At 35.8% G+C, this 16278-nt stretch overlaps 2 protein-coding genes across 2 annotated transcripts; one reads left to right on the plus strand and one right to left on the minus strand.

Moving 5' to 3' along the window:
- Positions 1-3044: 3044 nt before the first annotated feature.
- On the minus strand, positions 3045-4409 carry LOC105762105 (cellulose synthase A catalytic subunit 6 [UDP-forming]). Its single transcript, XM_052625233.1, has 4 exons — positions 4228-4409; positions 4060-4117; positions 3451-3658; positions 3045-3366 (listed from the first exon to the last, which is right to left on the minus strand). Exons 1-4 carry the CDS (start codon positions 4407-4409, stop codon positions 3080-3082), a joined length of 735 nt encoding a protein of 244 aa, XP_052481193.1. The 3' UTR covers positions 3045-3079.
- Positions 4410-9678: 5269 nt separating this feature from the next.
- On the plus strand, positions 9679-13557 carry LOC105762106 (cellulose synthase A catalytic subunit 2 [UDP-forming]-like). Its single transcript, XM_052624735.1, is given in 8 exon segments — positions 9679-10053; positions 10225-10362; positions 10606-10731; positions 10823-11035; positions 11118-11391; positions 11502-11698; positions 11799-12149; positions 12573-13557. Coding segments are annotated over 8 exon segments (2163 nt in total). The 5' UTR covers positions 9679-9774; the 3' UTR covers positions 13158-13557.
- The last annotated feature ends 2721 nt before the right edge of the window (positions 13558-16278 follow it).

The following is a 16278-nucleotide window of genomic DNA, read 5'->3' on the forward strand; positions in this document are numbered from 1 at the left end:
GGTACGAGAATAGCAGAAAAAATTATTTGGTTGCAAGTCAGAAAACATCAAGGATCCACTTATCCAAAAAACACAAGAACGAATTCGATTAAGGTTTATTGTTATAAATATCAAAATTTGGGTCGGTTTTGAAAATTTTAACTTTTCACTGTGTAAGAAAATTGTTTTCAAACTGAGTTTTTTTTCAAATAATTAAGCACTTCATTACAAATTTTGATATCCCCTTTTAATCCTTGACCACCAAAATAAACTCCTCAAATCTCAATATATCTTCACACTTCCTAGGTGAAGTGGAAAGGGTCTTTGGTGAGCTTCCTTCACGATCTCCTTGTTGGAAAAAATCTGAATTGAAAACGACTTTCCTGCATAGCAGAAAATTAAAATTTTGAAAATCAACCCAGTTTGTGATATTTATCGTAATAAACCTTGAACTAAAATCATACTTGTGTTTTCGAATAAGAAGATTCTTGACATTTTTCAGCTTTGAACCAAATGATCTTCTTCGATATTTTCGTACCACGAACTGTTTCAAGTGTGGGCTTAAACAAATTGAATCAGAACACATAACTAGAAAAAGTTTTCTTTTATCTTTAGGCTGAAAACAAAAATTCTCTCTTCTTTAATAGAAACCGGTAACATTGTTCTCCGTGAAAAATATATTTAATTCCTAAGAATAAATTCTCTCTATTTTTGGCAGAGTAACAATCTCTCCAAGTTGTATAAATAGCTTTACCGGTGTCATCTATTTATAGGGAGAGAAGATAGAACCCTTGTTGAATTGTAGAGGTTTATTTCAAATAGAAAAACATCTTCCTCGTCCAACTAGGAGAGGGAGAGGGGCTAATAAAGTGTGTTTCCCCCATATGTATTATGATGGGGATTCTAGCCTCTCATTGTATTGGGCCCAATTATATGTGCTTTCTGGACTTTTAACGAGCATCTTATAATTTAATCTAACTCAATACATATTTTTCTATTTTCAAAAATCAACATTAATTTTCCAATTAAATAATTTTCTTATCCCAATTTTACCTGTGATAAAATTATGATGATTTTACCCCTAGTAAAATTTCCAAGAAAATATATTCAATATTTCACAACTCAACTTGTTCGCTATGACCAAATGATTTATTTTCATTTTTAGGTTTTAAAACTGCTAAAAACATAAACTCATTCTTCTGGTCATTTCTAAGTAATCCATGTACATTTGCAAATGAATCTCATTTTTATCATTTTCATTTCCATTTTGAGAAAACCACATTCATTTCCAAATGATTTCATTTCTCCTTTGGAGAAAGCCATAATCATTTCTAATTTTTTTCCATTTCTCAATTTCTTTTCATTATGTTCATTTTCGATTCAACACACAATTCTTTTTTTGTTTCAACAAGCTAGCGGATGGACTGATTAGACGTATGTAATTGGGGGTCAAATTATTTATAATTAATTTTTGACTTTTCACCTATTAATTATAAACTTATTTAGTCATGAAGTTATTCCACTACAATATTGTGATTGAGCTCTCTCTAAGGATATACCATTACGAAAGCATCTACCTAGTGCTTGTCCAATGACCTTGTCATAAGTGTGTTACCCTCATAGGATACCCTTGATCTCTTTGGGATAATATCCACTCTCCTAATATGATGCTATTTTATCTCATGGTAACTATTATATCTTCCTTCATGAAAATTCAATCACTATCAAATAGCGATCACGTCATTCATCACAAAGACGAACAACTTGGGACCATATTTACTTTTCATCAACCATGTAATGCCAATGAGAGGATATCATTTACCCTTGTCTCGGGCTATGAATTCCACTATAGTGAAAAAAGAGGCCAAGAATTGCAGGACGAACTATGATAACCAATCTATATGGATTTATTTTGCTTGAAGGAATGGGTAACTTTCTTGAAAGCGGTTGTCTGCCTTCATCCATCTTGAAAAGACAAACCATTTTTTTAAAATGAGCAACTACTTTATTGATACAAAGGATACCATTCTTCAAAATTCCAGGAGGAAAAAAAATTGCATAAAAACTGTCAGTGTTCATAGATAGTAGTAGCAAATTCAAACCATATACTTCAAACAGTCACTTACATTGGCAAATCAGCATCCAGCTCCTCTCCATCAAGGTTTCCACCATCATTCCCTCCTTCATGCTTAACTACCTGAAGTTTTTCATTTTTCTTTTTCTTCCACTCCTCCATCTGATCCTTCCATGAGACACTTCCATAACCATATACTGCTATATCTTTCTTGGGAACCATTGGTCTATGTTGCACTGCAGTAATGGAAATGCTAAGGTCAAGACTAGAGAGATTTTATTCATAAAATGGTAAACAGAAGGATGATGACTTACATGGTATGGATGGATCAGTATAACTCATTGGATGAACTCTAATTCCGTAACCCATAGACGAGGGTACAATGAGGGCATGATGATCAGCAGAAATCTCCAAACCCTTAAACAATAAAAGCATTCTCATAATGCAAATATTACTTGTGCACGGTGTAAAAACAGTGCATCCATAATAGAGGTGTTCATGGGCAAGGTTTGGGTCAAGCTTAAGCATGATATTAATACTTCATGCTTGCCCAAGCCCAGCCTGGCCCAACATGTGGGCCTAAAATTTTGTTCTACTAAAATTTGTAAATGGCTAACCCAAATCCATTTTAGGCCTACCATATTATTTTTAAAATTTTTTGAAAAATATTTATATTCATTTTAATTTAATATTTAATAATTTAATTTTTTTTCATTTACTAACATAGGCAACTTAACAATTTTTTAATGTTTACAATATAGTATTATATATTACTATATATTTAATTTTTATGTGTTATAATTACATAATATATATAACATACTATATACATTACAAGATTAGAAAATGGGTCAGGCTGACCCGGGCTCAGACCTTGAATGTTTGAACCCCGAGCTTGGCCCATGTTTTAAACAAACCTAACCCTGTTTGCCCAAGCCTATTTTTTGGGCCTACAATTTTGTCCAAACCCTTTAAGGTTTCGAGTGGGCCTTCGGACCTAGGCAAATAGCTCAGCCTTTGAACAAGTTAAAAGTCAAATCCATAATATAGAAATTCATATAAATAGAGCTTAAATGAAAAACTAACCTCCTCAACATAGGTCAAGAGAGGAATTTGAGAACTAGGAGGAGAAGAATATAGTTCTGAGTGTGCAGGCATTCGAGAACTATTAAGCTGGGAACCACGGACAGCATTAAGGCGTGCAGCGAGCATGGCGTCAGTAACTTGTTGAGGATCCAAAGTGCCATAATCAAACTCATTGTCCAGATCATCTATGTCATCTTCTTCTTCATCACCTTCAACCCTAGGACTACCTGTAGCTTACATCATCCGTTAGACACACTGGTAACTGATTTGTGGCTGCCAATGTATACCCAATCTTGCAGTGAGAATCTCACCTTTGATTCGTTTGTATCTGGTTTTGCATTGAGGGCAAGCTTGGTTTCCCTCTCTTCTCTCATATTCATAGCAGGTTCTGCAGACAGGGAAAGCGCATTCATTGCAGGCAACGAAGGGCTCTCCATCCACTGTAATCTCAATCTCATCTCCGCATATCTGACAGCTTTGGCCACTCAATTCTTTCACAGACTTCATCTGATAAAAAACCTGTTAGAAAAAAGGCAGCAGCAACAATGAACAACAAAGAGCATAAGCTCATGAAAAACAGGAAGCAAAACAAAACAAAAGAACAAAATGAAAATCCAAAGAGAAGCGACAAGTAACCGAATGAGAAAAGTCCCCATCGACTTTCATTCCATTTCCATTTCAAAATATAAATGAGATACAAAAGCAAGTCGGTTACCTAATCGTAACTACTCCCACCAAATTTGGCAAGTTGCCAACTAAAATAATACAAGTCAAAAGTGAAAATAAATCACTATTACATCCATCATTTTCAAATCTAAAAGTACTAGCTTTAAATATCAAGCAACTTGCCAACTTGTTAACATCACAAAAAAAATACAAAATTTAAACAAAAGTTGCTTCGATTCAATCTTCAAGCAGACATCTTGCTGCTGGAAGTTTGTTGCATTGCTGAGCCAATGCTCAACACTCCTCCTTGATCTGTAGGCAACAAACACCGATTGAATCCCTTAGAAATTCAAACTGATTGTGCCAAGAGGCTTTGTCAAAATGTCACCAATTGATCTTGTGAGTCGCAATGTGTTAGACACACTTCTTTGGATTGAACAACTTCGAACAAAGTAAAACTTGAGCTTAAAATGTTTGGTTTTTCCATGAAAGCAGGATTTTGGAGATGGCAAGCTGATTGGTTATCCACCATAATTTGATGAGGCTCAAGTCGTTCTTCATTCAAATCACATAGCAACTTCCTAAGCCAAATGGCTTGATTCATCGCTGCAATTGCTTTGCTATGTATTCTATCAAGAAGAAGAGATCGAGCAACAGTTTGTTGCTTCTTTGAACTCAATGAAAACTCCCGAACCAAGTGTAAAGAAGTAGCTCAAGTACTTCTCATATCATCAACTGATCCACCCAGTCACTATCTCGAGTAGCCGTTAATTTCACTCACTTCCTTTCTTGAACATTACACCAAACTTCAAAGTACCTTTGACATACCGAGTATTCTCTTTCTTTGCTTTCAAATGAGTTGTATTGCAGTGTGCATGAATCTGGACAAGAGACTAACTGAATGCATAAGGTCGTCAGTTCTTTGTCAAGTAAAGTAAATGACCAATCAAGCTTCTATACTCCTTTTCATCTACCTTTTCTTCATTTCCAAAGCTACTTAGTTTCTCTCCCACGCCTAATGGTGTGCTTTGGTTCTTTGTTTTCCATATGAAACTTAGTGAGAATTTTCAAGGCAAATGCATGCTGGCTGATAAAAATGCCTTGATCAGACTGGTCTACTTCCATACCAAGGAAGTAAGTCATGATTCCCAAGTCTGTCATGTCAAACATGTCTTGCATATTCTTCTTGAACTCCTGAATCAAATCGACCCTGCTTCCAGTCACTAATAGATCATCCACATATATTGAGACAATCAGCAAAGTATCATCTTTGGACTTCTTGATAAACAAAGTTGGCTCACTCAAACTTTTCTCGAAATTGAGCCTAGACAGGTAAGCATCTATCCTGTCATACCAGGCTCGAGGAGCCTGTTTTAGTCCATAGAGTGCTTTCTTCAGCTTGTACACCTTGTCCTCCTTTCCTTGGACTTTAAATCCATCAGGCTGTTCAACATAAATTTCCTCTTTAAGGAAGCCATTCAGGAAAGCTGACTTGACATCAAGCTGATGGACCTTCCACTGTTTCTGTGCAGCGAAGGCAAATAAAAGCTTTATGGTATCCAGCCTTGCCACTGGAGCAAATGTCTCCTCAAAATCAATGCCAAACTGTTGATTGTACCCTTTCACCACAAGCCTTGCCTTGTGCTTGTTCAGAGAGCCATCTGCATTGAACTTGGCCCTGAAAACCCACTTGACACCTATGACCTTCTTTTGATCAAGTCTGTCTACCAGATCCCAAGTGTCATTCTTATGGATCATGTCGATTTCAGCCTCCATAGCCTTCTTCCAGCTCTTGCTTCTTGCAGCTTTTTCATAGTTTGAAGGCTCAACAATGGCCACATTGCATCTTTGGTAGATATCAGCAATAGACCTGGTCCCTCTCACAGGAGCATCATCTACATTGGCATTACTGACTTCATTTTCTGCCAATTCCAGATTGCTGTCAATCAAAATCTTCTTGGTTGAGGAATCAAATACTCTGTAGCCCTTCTTGCAGCTACTGTAGCCAACAAATATACCAGGAACTGACCTCTTCTCGAGCTTGGTTCTTCTTTCTGCAGGGATAAGTACAAAACACATGCAACCAAATACTTTTAAATGGGAAACAGTTGGTTTAAGATCATACCATGCTTCAAAAGGAGTTTTATCATTCACAAGATGTGTTGGCGACCTATTGAGCAGTACATCGAGGTGTTGATACCTTCACCCAAAAATGCTTGGAAGCTTGCTTTGAAACAACAAACATCCGGTCATGTTCATCAACATCCTGTTCTTCCTCTCGATACTCCATTTCTTTGAGGAGTATACACGTGGTCAATTGATGATGAATCCACCGCTCACATAGCTTCGAAATCTTTCGGACAAGTATTCGAACCATTATGCATCCTCAAGGCCTTAATCCTGCAACTGTTTGATTTTACGCCAATGCCTTGAACTTTCCAAAACTTCAAACACTTCGACTTCATTTCATGAAATAAACCCAGCAAAATCTGGTCAGATCATCAATAAACAGTATAAAATACTTACTGCCATTCAGTGAAGGCGTCTTCATTGGTCCACAGACATCTGAGTGCACCAACTCAAGTCTTTCTCGAGCCCTCCATGCTTGGTTTACTGGAAAAGGCAACCTGGCCTACTTGCCAAGCTGACACAGTTCACAAACACCTTCACTTGCACTAACCTTCACCATGTCCTCTGTCATGTTCATTTTGTGCAGCAAATCAAGTGATTTGAGGTTAACATGGCCAAACCTCTTGTGCCAAAGATCAGTATTGTCAACTGAGCTTGTATAGGCACTTTTCTCAAGCTGACTCACATCCAGCATAAAACATTTGTCTCCCATAGGTGCTGAGACAATCTCCCTACCATGAGCATCACTTATAACACAAGAATCATTCTTGAAAACTAGTGAAAAGCCTTTCTTGACTAGCTGGCCTACACTGAGTAAATTTTTGTCTATTTCTGGCACATAGAGCACATCAGAAATGATTTTGTTACCTGAACCAGTGTGAATCACCACATCACCTTTGCCTTTTGCTTCAATCAAGTTGCCATTGCCTATCCTGACCTTCGAGACAAAGCTCCTGTCAATGTTCTTGAAAAGGCTCTCATCTGCAGCCATGTGGTGTGAGCAGCCACTATCCACAAGCCAACTGCTCTTGCTGTTAGCTACAAAACATGAAGTTGTAAATACATGCTCCTCCTGAGCTTGGACATCATCGGCAGACTTGGCTTGTACTAGCTGTGCTTGTGCCTTCTCATGACTTCTACAGATTTTCTCATGATGGCCATACTTCTTACTGACTTTTGCCTTTGTATGTCCAGTCCGGTCCAAGAATACTTCTCCAAATGATTAGTCTTCTTGCAGTGAACGCATGGTGGAAACCTCCTTCTACCGGCATCTTTCTTTGATCTTTCCCTCTTTTCAAACCAAGGCTTCTTAGCTTTCTGGCTTGAGCTGGAGCCTTCTCTGACCTTTGCTTGAAAAGCACCTTCAGGACTCTCCTCCTGCCTACTTGCTCTTCTCTGCTCAAGTGCATAGAGTGAGTTAACCAACTCAGACAAAGAAATGGTTGTGAGATCTCTCGAGTCCTCCAATGAGGAGATTTTTGACTCAAACCTTTCAGGTAAGGTGGTAATAACCTTCTCAACAACCCTGCTGTCACTGAAATCTTCTCCAAGGAGTCTAATATTATTGGCAGTAGCCATAATCCTATCAGAATATTGCTTGATAGTTTCTGACTCCTTCATCTTCAAATTTTCAAACTCCCTTCTAAGGTTGATGACTTGTTGCTGCCTAGTCTTGTCTGATCCCATGAACTCCTCTTTTAGCTTGTCCCAAGCTTGTTTGGGTGAGTCACAGGCCATGATGCGAGTAAAAATCACATCAGACACTCCATTCTGTAGGCAGGCCATGGCTTTATGCTTCTTGGCTCGCTCCTCACCATGTTGCCTGATCTGAGCAATGGTTGGATTTGCTCTCAGTGGTGGTGGCTCGACATCATTTTCAACTGCACTCCACAGATCAAGTGCTTGGAGGTAAGTTTTCATTTTAACTACCCAAATGTGGTAGTTTTCTCCAGCAAAAATTGGTGGTGGAGGAGGTGCAAAGCTCATGTTCTTCAAACCGGTTTGACAAACACGATTTTGAGTTTATTTTGAAACAAAAAACTTAAACAACAGAGGTCCTCAAAGACAAGAGGCTCGATACCATTTGTTAGAAAAAGGCGTGACAACAATGAACAACAAAGAGCATAAGCTCATGAAAAACAGGAAGCAAAACAAAACAAAAGAACAAAATGAAAATCCAAAGAGAAGCGACAAAGTAACCGAATGAGAAAAGTCCCCATCGACTTTCATTCCATTTCCATTTCAAAATATAAATGAGATACAAAAGCAAGTCGGTTACCTAATCGTAACTACTCCCACCAAATTTGGCAAGTTGCCAACTAAAATAATACAAGTCAAAAGTGAAAATAAATCACTATTACATCCATCATTTTCAAATCTAAAAGTACTAGCTTTAAATATCAAGCAACTTGCCAACTTGTTAACATCACAAAAAAAAAATACAAAATTTAAACAAAAAGTTGCTTCTGATTCAATCTTCAAACAGACATGCTGCTGTTGGAAGTTTGTTGCATTGCAGGCCAATGCTCAACAAAACCACAACCATAAAGAGAGTGCCATCAACACCTGACCATGAAATGTGACAACAAATCAAGCAAAAACTAAATTCACTGATGACTGCTCTATTTCCACAGCCTTGAAGGAGAATGGTTCCCACTAAATTTCAAATATGATTGAATGTACTAAAACCTAACCAGGTGTTTTACATCAAATCTTGACCAGTTACCAATCAAAACTAAGAACTTCATTTACATATACTTAAGATATTAAGAAAAAAGGGCAAAATTTTGCAAAAGTAAATAGAATTGCAGATAAAGGAAATTTATTTTCTTGATTTCTACGTTATTTTAATTTCTAATTATCTACATGTGATGCTGATAGCTTCACAAAACCAGATTCCTCCTTTCTGAGAGTGTTGTAACTTGTGAGTTTCATATGAAACAAAGAACAAGAGGATAAGAGAATGGAGTATAAGAAAACATTAATTAGTTAATCATTCAATGTTTTGCAGTGGCTAAAAGTAAAACCACATATGTATAATGATCCTGAAAAAAGAGATTGAAAACGTTAAAAGTTACTTCATTAAAGATTTATATCCATATTTCCAACAAATGCAGAGTTCACTCAGCATTTTGAATAAATTCACAACATCCATTTGTCAATTTCCAAAGGACTTGGAAATTTCTAAAGAATCCAACAATTTGGTATGGGCAAACAGCTACCCCAGAAACAGAAGCTTATGCTTTGTTCCAAATCGTGCCAAAAATTGCCAGAAGATAAATCTTAGCCACACCTAATAGAACCAGAAATCATACAATTAACAACAACCAAAACAAACCCCCTCCTTCACCGGAATTGACAAATATTGACCATTTTTATGGGAAGGTCTATTAATCAAGTAACACTAGAACAGGCAAACATTTGTATCCCCTATGAAGAAAAACCCCAAATGAAGTAAATGACAATATTAGAGATTTAACGCTCAAGATAGCATGGCAAAGAGATGCTTATGGCTTGTGGTTGACTTCTGTAATTTGTGAAATATGGTTTGCTGTTTCCTGGATTCTAGACCAATTCCCAAAATGGTACCCTATAGAGCGTGAAACTTACCTTGATCGACTATTTTTGAGGTTTGGATGTTGCCTACTGCTTTTAATGTTTGATGTGTTATGATTTTTTGACATGAATTTAGATTTCACATATATGTTTAATTACCTTAATGCTATTTTGAGTATGATGCCACTTTCTTTGCTAAATTTACCTTTATTCCCAGGTATGAGAAAGAAGGGAAACTGTCTGAATTAGCTAGCGTAGACATTTTTGTGAGTACAGTGGATCCAATGAAAGAACCTCCACTGATTACTGCAAACACTGTTCTGTCCATCCTTGCTGTTGATTATCCTGTTGATAAAGTTGCATGCTATGTATCAGATGATGGTGCTGCCATGCTCACATTTGAGGCTCTCTCTGAGACATCTGAATTTGCTAGGAAATGGGTTCCTTTCTGTAAAAAATTCAATATTGAGCGCCGTGCTCCAGAGTGGTATTTTACTCAGAAGATAGACTATCTAAAAGACAAAGTCCATCCAACTTTTGTTAGGGAAAGGCGAGCGATGAAGGTGTGTGACTTGTCATGCATCGTAACATGTGTTCTGTTTCTTTTCTTTCATATTCTGAGTTCTGAAATCTGCAGTTTCAAACTAATCTGAGGTTGTATTTAGCAACTATGGTTTTTGCTCTTGATAGCACGGAATGCTTAATTTGTTTTAATATATTATTTGATTATGCAGAGAGAGTATGAAGAATTTAAAGTTAGGATAAATGGATTGGTTGCCACAGCACAGAAGGTTCCAGAAGATGGTTGGACAATGCAGGATGGAACTCCTTGGCCTGGAAACAGTGTTCGTGACCATCCTGGAATGATTCAGGTGAGATGATGTTGCATTTGACTTGCTGTAGGGATCATGGCACCTTTAGACTGATGCAGTCCCTGATGAAATGCATCATTCTTTGTTACCTCCATTTAACAGTTTCTTTGATTTTATTTTGGTGGCCTTGCATCTTGGGAAAAATTTGCACCATTGATGTTTGCTTGGAAATCGAGTTTGTTTATTTCATTTGTGATATATGAATGTAGCTTATGAGTTATCTTTGATGCCTTTTGTGTGCAGGTTTTCCTAGGTCATAGTGGTGTTCGTGATGTGGAGGGAAATGAGCTACCTTGCCTAGTTTATGTCTCTCGTGAGAAGAGACCAGGGTTTGAACATCATAAAAAGGCTGGGGCCATGAATGCTTTGGTAAGGCACAAGTTCGTTTTTCTTTTTGCATAATCCTTTGGCATACAACACATTGTTTCAAAATTTATAACCTTTCTTTTTTTTACTGAAGATACGAGTCTCTGCAGTTCTCTCAAATGCTCCTTATCTTCTGAACGTTGACTGTGATCACTATATTAACAATAGCAAAGCACTTTGAGAAGCCATGTGTTTCCTGATGGATCCAATATCAGGGAAGAAAGTTTGCTATGTACAGTTTCCTCAAAGATTTGATGGAATTGATCGTCATGATAGATACTCAAATCGAAATGTTGTGTTCTTTGATGTAAGCTTATTTAATTTCTTCCCTTCTAATTACCTGTCATTTCTTTATTCTTTCAAAACCTAATATTGTAAAAGTAAACCAGATCAACATGAAAGGATTAGATGGCATACAAGGACCGATATATGTTGGAACAGGGTGTGTTTTCAGAAGGCAAGCACTTTATGGTTATGATGCGCCAGTTACCAAGAAGCCTCCTGGCAAGACCTGCAATCGTTTACCGAAATGGTGCTGCTGTCTCTGCTGTTGTTCTAGAAAGAACAAGAAAACGAAGCAAAAGAAGACAGTGAAGAAATCTAAGCAAAGGGAAGCTTCAAAGCAGATACACGCTCTTGAAAACATTGAAGAAGGAATTTCAGGTAAGGGTTTACGTATGAGGGGGCAACTGAGAGTCCCCATAATCTTACTATGCTTCTTATTTGTTTTTGAATTAAACGTTCCAAACCAGAAATCTTTGTGCTACTGTCAGACTCCATCTCTCAGAAGTCATCTGAGGCATCACAGATGAAACTGGAGAAGAAATTTGGTCAATCTCCTGTTTTTGTGGCTTCCACTCTTCTAGAGAATGGTGGAGGCCCTCGAAATGCAATCCCTTCATCATTACTGAGCGAAGCGATCCAAGTCATAAGTTGCGGTTATGAAGATAAAACAGAATGGGGGAAGGAAGTAAGTAAAATGTTGAAAACGCTATCTGAATATTTAATACGGGCAAGTTTGTGATTTATTTCTCTCTCATAATCATCAAAATTTTGAACCTGCAAATCAGGTTGGCTGGATATATGGCTCTGTGACTGAGGATATCCTGACTGGCTTCAAGATGCATTGTCATGGTTGGCGATCTGTGTACTGTATGCCTAAACAACCTGCTTTTAAGGGTTCAGCTCCTATTAATCTCTCAGATCGTCTACACCAAGTTCTGCGATGGGCTCTTGGATCTGTTGAAATTTTCTTGAGCAGACACTGTCCCATTTGGTATGGATATGGGGGTGGGATGAAATGGTTGGAACGATTTTCCTACATAAACTCGGTCGTATATCCTTGGACCTCTATTCCCTTGCTTGTTTACTGCACCCTTCCGGCTATTTGTCTCCTTACTGGGAAATTTATTGTTCCTGAGGTAAGAACTCATTTTTTGTCTTGTTTTATGCTCTGTACTTGCATTCAAATCGTGCATTTTTACCTGTTTTGAGTTGATATTAAATCATTGATAACTGTTCAAAACCTGAAATTTGTCCATGTGCCCATGCCAGCATCATAATTGAAGCACTAGATGTGCTAGTCATTTGTTGACCCTGCCGTAATATCTTGATCTGGATAATTGAGTTATTTCTTTCCTATCTATAATAAGTTTTTGTGTACTTTTTAAGTAGCATTTGCACCTGCTAACCTCAGAAGGGAGAACTAGGGTACTTGTGGCTAGTTTCTTTGTCAAGTTTTGGTTTTCATTGTATACAAATGTCTCCACCTATATATGGTGTCTGTTGAATTTTAACTTGTGTAATAGGGCCTTATCTAACTTGTAATTCCGGCTCACTCGCAGATTAGCAACTATGCCGGTGTTGTATTCATGGCTCTCTTCGTATCAATTGCTGTAACTGGTATCCTTGAGATGCAGTGGGGTGGTGTTGGAATCGATGACCGGTGGAGAAATGAGCAGTTCTGGGTGATTGGAGGTGTTTCATCACATCTTTTCGCCCTCTTTCAGGGATTACTAAAGGTTCTGGCTGGTGTCAGCACAAGCTTCACTGTGACCTCTAAAGCAGCTGATGATGGTGAATTTTCTGAGCTATACCTCTTCAAGTGGACATCCTTGCTAATCCCTCCCACCACCTTGTTGATCATAAACGTAGTTGGTGTCGTGGTTGGAGTCTCAGATGCAATCAATAACGGGTACGATTCCTGGGGCCCCTTGTTTGGGCGACTATTTTTTGCCCTTTGGGTTATTATCCACCTTTATCCCTTCCTCAAAGGTTTACTTGGAAAAGAAGACCGGATGCCAACCATTATTTTGGTGTGGTCAATCCTGCTGGCCTCTATTTTGACTCTTATGTGGGTCCGGATAAACCCATTCGTCTCGAAAGATGGTCCTGTGTTAGAAATTTGTGGGCTGAATTGTGATGACTAGGAAGATTCAGATAATGAAGGAGCATTGGCTCATCACTCATCTCACTTGCAACGCCTGTTGCCAAAAGGCTTGTGTTGTGATGGTTGGATGCTTTGAGGATATGTTTTCATGATGAAGATTTGCTTTATCATGAAAGCAATGCACAAAATTTTGGCATTGTATTAGGCAAATTATCGTGTAGGATGGGGCGGGGTTTTGTAGATATTAAGAGGGCTAGAGGCTTGGCTGACCACGTTGTTCTTTGTTTTTTACATACTTTTATTTTATTATTGATTCTTTTAGAATATTTTGACTTAAAAATTCCTGGCCAGTGTGGTGGGGTGTCTCAAAATTTATTCCTACTTTTTTTTTTCTTTTTGAATCCTCGTCTCAATTGTTATATTGTTTGGTATGGACTTGGCAGTTTGTTCAATGTAACTCTCATAATTTTTTATTATTAATATTATGAAATTTTATTTGTTTTAGATGTCAATTATCAAATGCTATGTAATAAATATAATTTGTAAATCCTCGGAAATAGTGATTGCTATTGCTTTTACTAGAAATGAGTCCTTATTGAGGTTGTCATACATATATATATTTTTAAAATTTTGAATTCAATTGAAAATAAATATTGAACAATTTAGTCATATATGTGTGTTAATTTAAGGTTGTGTTTGGTTTTCATTGTTGATTTTAGGGTTATTTGTGAGATGAATTTCAATTCAAATTTTTCTTTTTCTTAAAAATTGAATTTTAAAAATAGAAAAATTGTATTTACGAACTTTCTTCCCTCGCTTGAACTAATTTTGTAACAATGCAATTTGGGAAATTAAATAATTATTATGCAGCGTTAAAACGGTAACACAAGAAAGTAGCATAGAACTGCCATATTCCAATTAATTTAATACATTATTTTTCTTTCACATCATATGTACAATTGGTAAAGAGAGATTATGAATGATATGGAAAAAAAAAGATAATTGTGTTTATTTTTAATTAGTAGGGAGCATGAATGATGTGATAAAAAGATTTATAAAATATTTTTTCTAAATATATTTATTTTGCATCAAATGCTCCATTTGTTTCACTAAAATAATTCTTGAAAACGTTTTTTCTTTTGTATTTTCTTGTGTTTGTTTTATGAAAAACAAATTATTCAATGAAAAATGACTTACATGTCAACGAAAAATAAGCTTTTGTAAAATGACTTACATTTTTAAAAGCATAAGTCATTTTTCGGAAAGAGCTCATTTATGAGTGATTTTATTTTATATAAAAATTACCTTAAGTCAAACTTAATTTTATTATATTAATAATAAATTTTATTTTATTTTAAAAATATTTAAAATTAATAAAATATTAATATAAAATATTATAATTTTCAATCTTATTAAACATACATATTTAATTATTATATCTAATCATATAATAAATTATTAATATAATTTATTAATTTAAAATATTATTTAATGTTTCAATTTAATTTTAATAATAAATTTTAAAAATAATAATTTTAAATAATATTCTTGAAAAATATTAAAATATTAAAATTTTAATAATAAACATTTATTACAATTATAAATATATTAATAATAAAATTTTATAGTAGAAAGGTTAAAATATGCCATAAGTCTATGTACTCCTCACAAATTTAGAATTTAGTCCTGTACTTTTATTTTCAAGAATTTAGTCACTCTACTTTTGTGATTTGAAAATCAAGTCCAATTGTTAACATTGTTATTTATTTTTATCAATTTTGTCAATGTCATATTTTAAATAAAAAATACTCGGTATTCATGTAACTAAAGAATGACGTTATAATGAACACGAATTTAACAAAATAATTTTAATAATGCTAACAATCGAACCTAAATTTTGATATCTAAAATGTAGGACTAACCCAAAAATAAAAGCACATTGACTAAATCTCAAATTTACGAAGAGTACAAGGATTTATGACATTTTAACCCAGTTAAAAATATGAATATTTTAATTATATAAATATGAGTCTTTGTTTAAAAAATGCTTAGCTTCTGGTGCGTCGTTCGAAGAACAAAAAATAACCTATCCCTAAATAACGAAAATAAATAGTATACGGGAGTAGGGTCAAATCCTCAGGGACTGGATCGCTATAGCTTCTTGTTTCTTGAGATCCTAGGCACAGTTGTGCCTAACAAAAAATACTGACCTAGGAAAAAAAACAAAAAACAAAAAAAACAGAATTTAAAATATAGACTAGTTGAAACTAAATAAATTGAAATTGCAATTATAAAAAGAAACAAAGTTGAGAAAAAAAGATTTTCCAATTGAGGGATTCTAGCCTCTAGTTATCTCGATCCTCCTTTGGTTCAATCATCGGCTTTTAGGTGATCCTTCTCATGACCTAATAAGCCAGTTATAGTGGAAGAGGATGCCTACAACCACTAGCTCCACTTAGGTTATAGCCTTACGATCTAGAGGAACCTGACTCTAGCCAACCGTCACTTTTGTGGGATCGTCTTACACTAGATCATCGTTTCTCAATGGCGAATGCCACGCCATTTGTCTTTTGGGCTCGACAACCTTTGACACAGTAAGTTAGCGAACCGACTATGCAACCTTCCCAAAACATACAAAGCGGTTGTTCCTTGTACAAGATGAAAATATTTCTTTTGGAAGTATATGGACAGAAACGTCAGTCCCATAATGCGGAGAAATGATGAATACTCGTTGAGAAGGACTAAGTGTGGATTCTAACCCTCATGAACTCTTTTGGAGGAGTCTTGATAACCTTTGGCTAGATGAGTTTAGTGACTCATGCTTTTTGAAAAAAAAAACACAAGTTTAATAGAATGAAATTTTATTGGAAAAGAAAAGAAACAAAAGGCTAAGAGCCTTAGGGGGAAAGAGTGTTTTACAGAAGTGATGAGTGAATATTCATGTCACTCCATCCTCTATTTATAGTACATAAAAACCTAGTTTGTTTCTATTTAAACTCTAGATGGTAATGTTTAAAAGATATAATTTGAAATTAAATCTAAACAATATCATAATAATCCTAACAATAATCCTAAAAATAAAATTCAAATTTAAATAAAGTCTTATGTTCATAAATCTCTTTTTTGAATTTTTTCCCTAAGTCTTCCACACTTTGTATTTT

This window comes from Gossypium raimondii, chromosome 12 (genome assembly GCF_025698545.1).
Source record: "Gossypium raimondii isolate GPD5lz chromosome 12, ASM2569854v1, whole genome shotgun sequence".
Lineage (NCBI taxonomy): Eukaryota > Viridiplantae > Streptophyta > Magnoliopsida > Malvales > Malvaceae > Gossypium > Gossypium raimondii.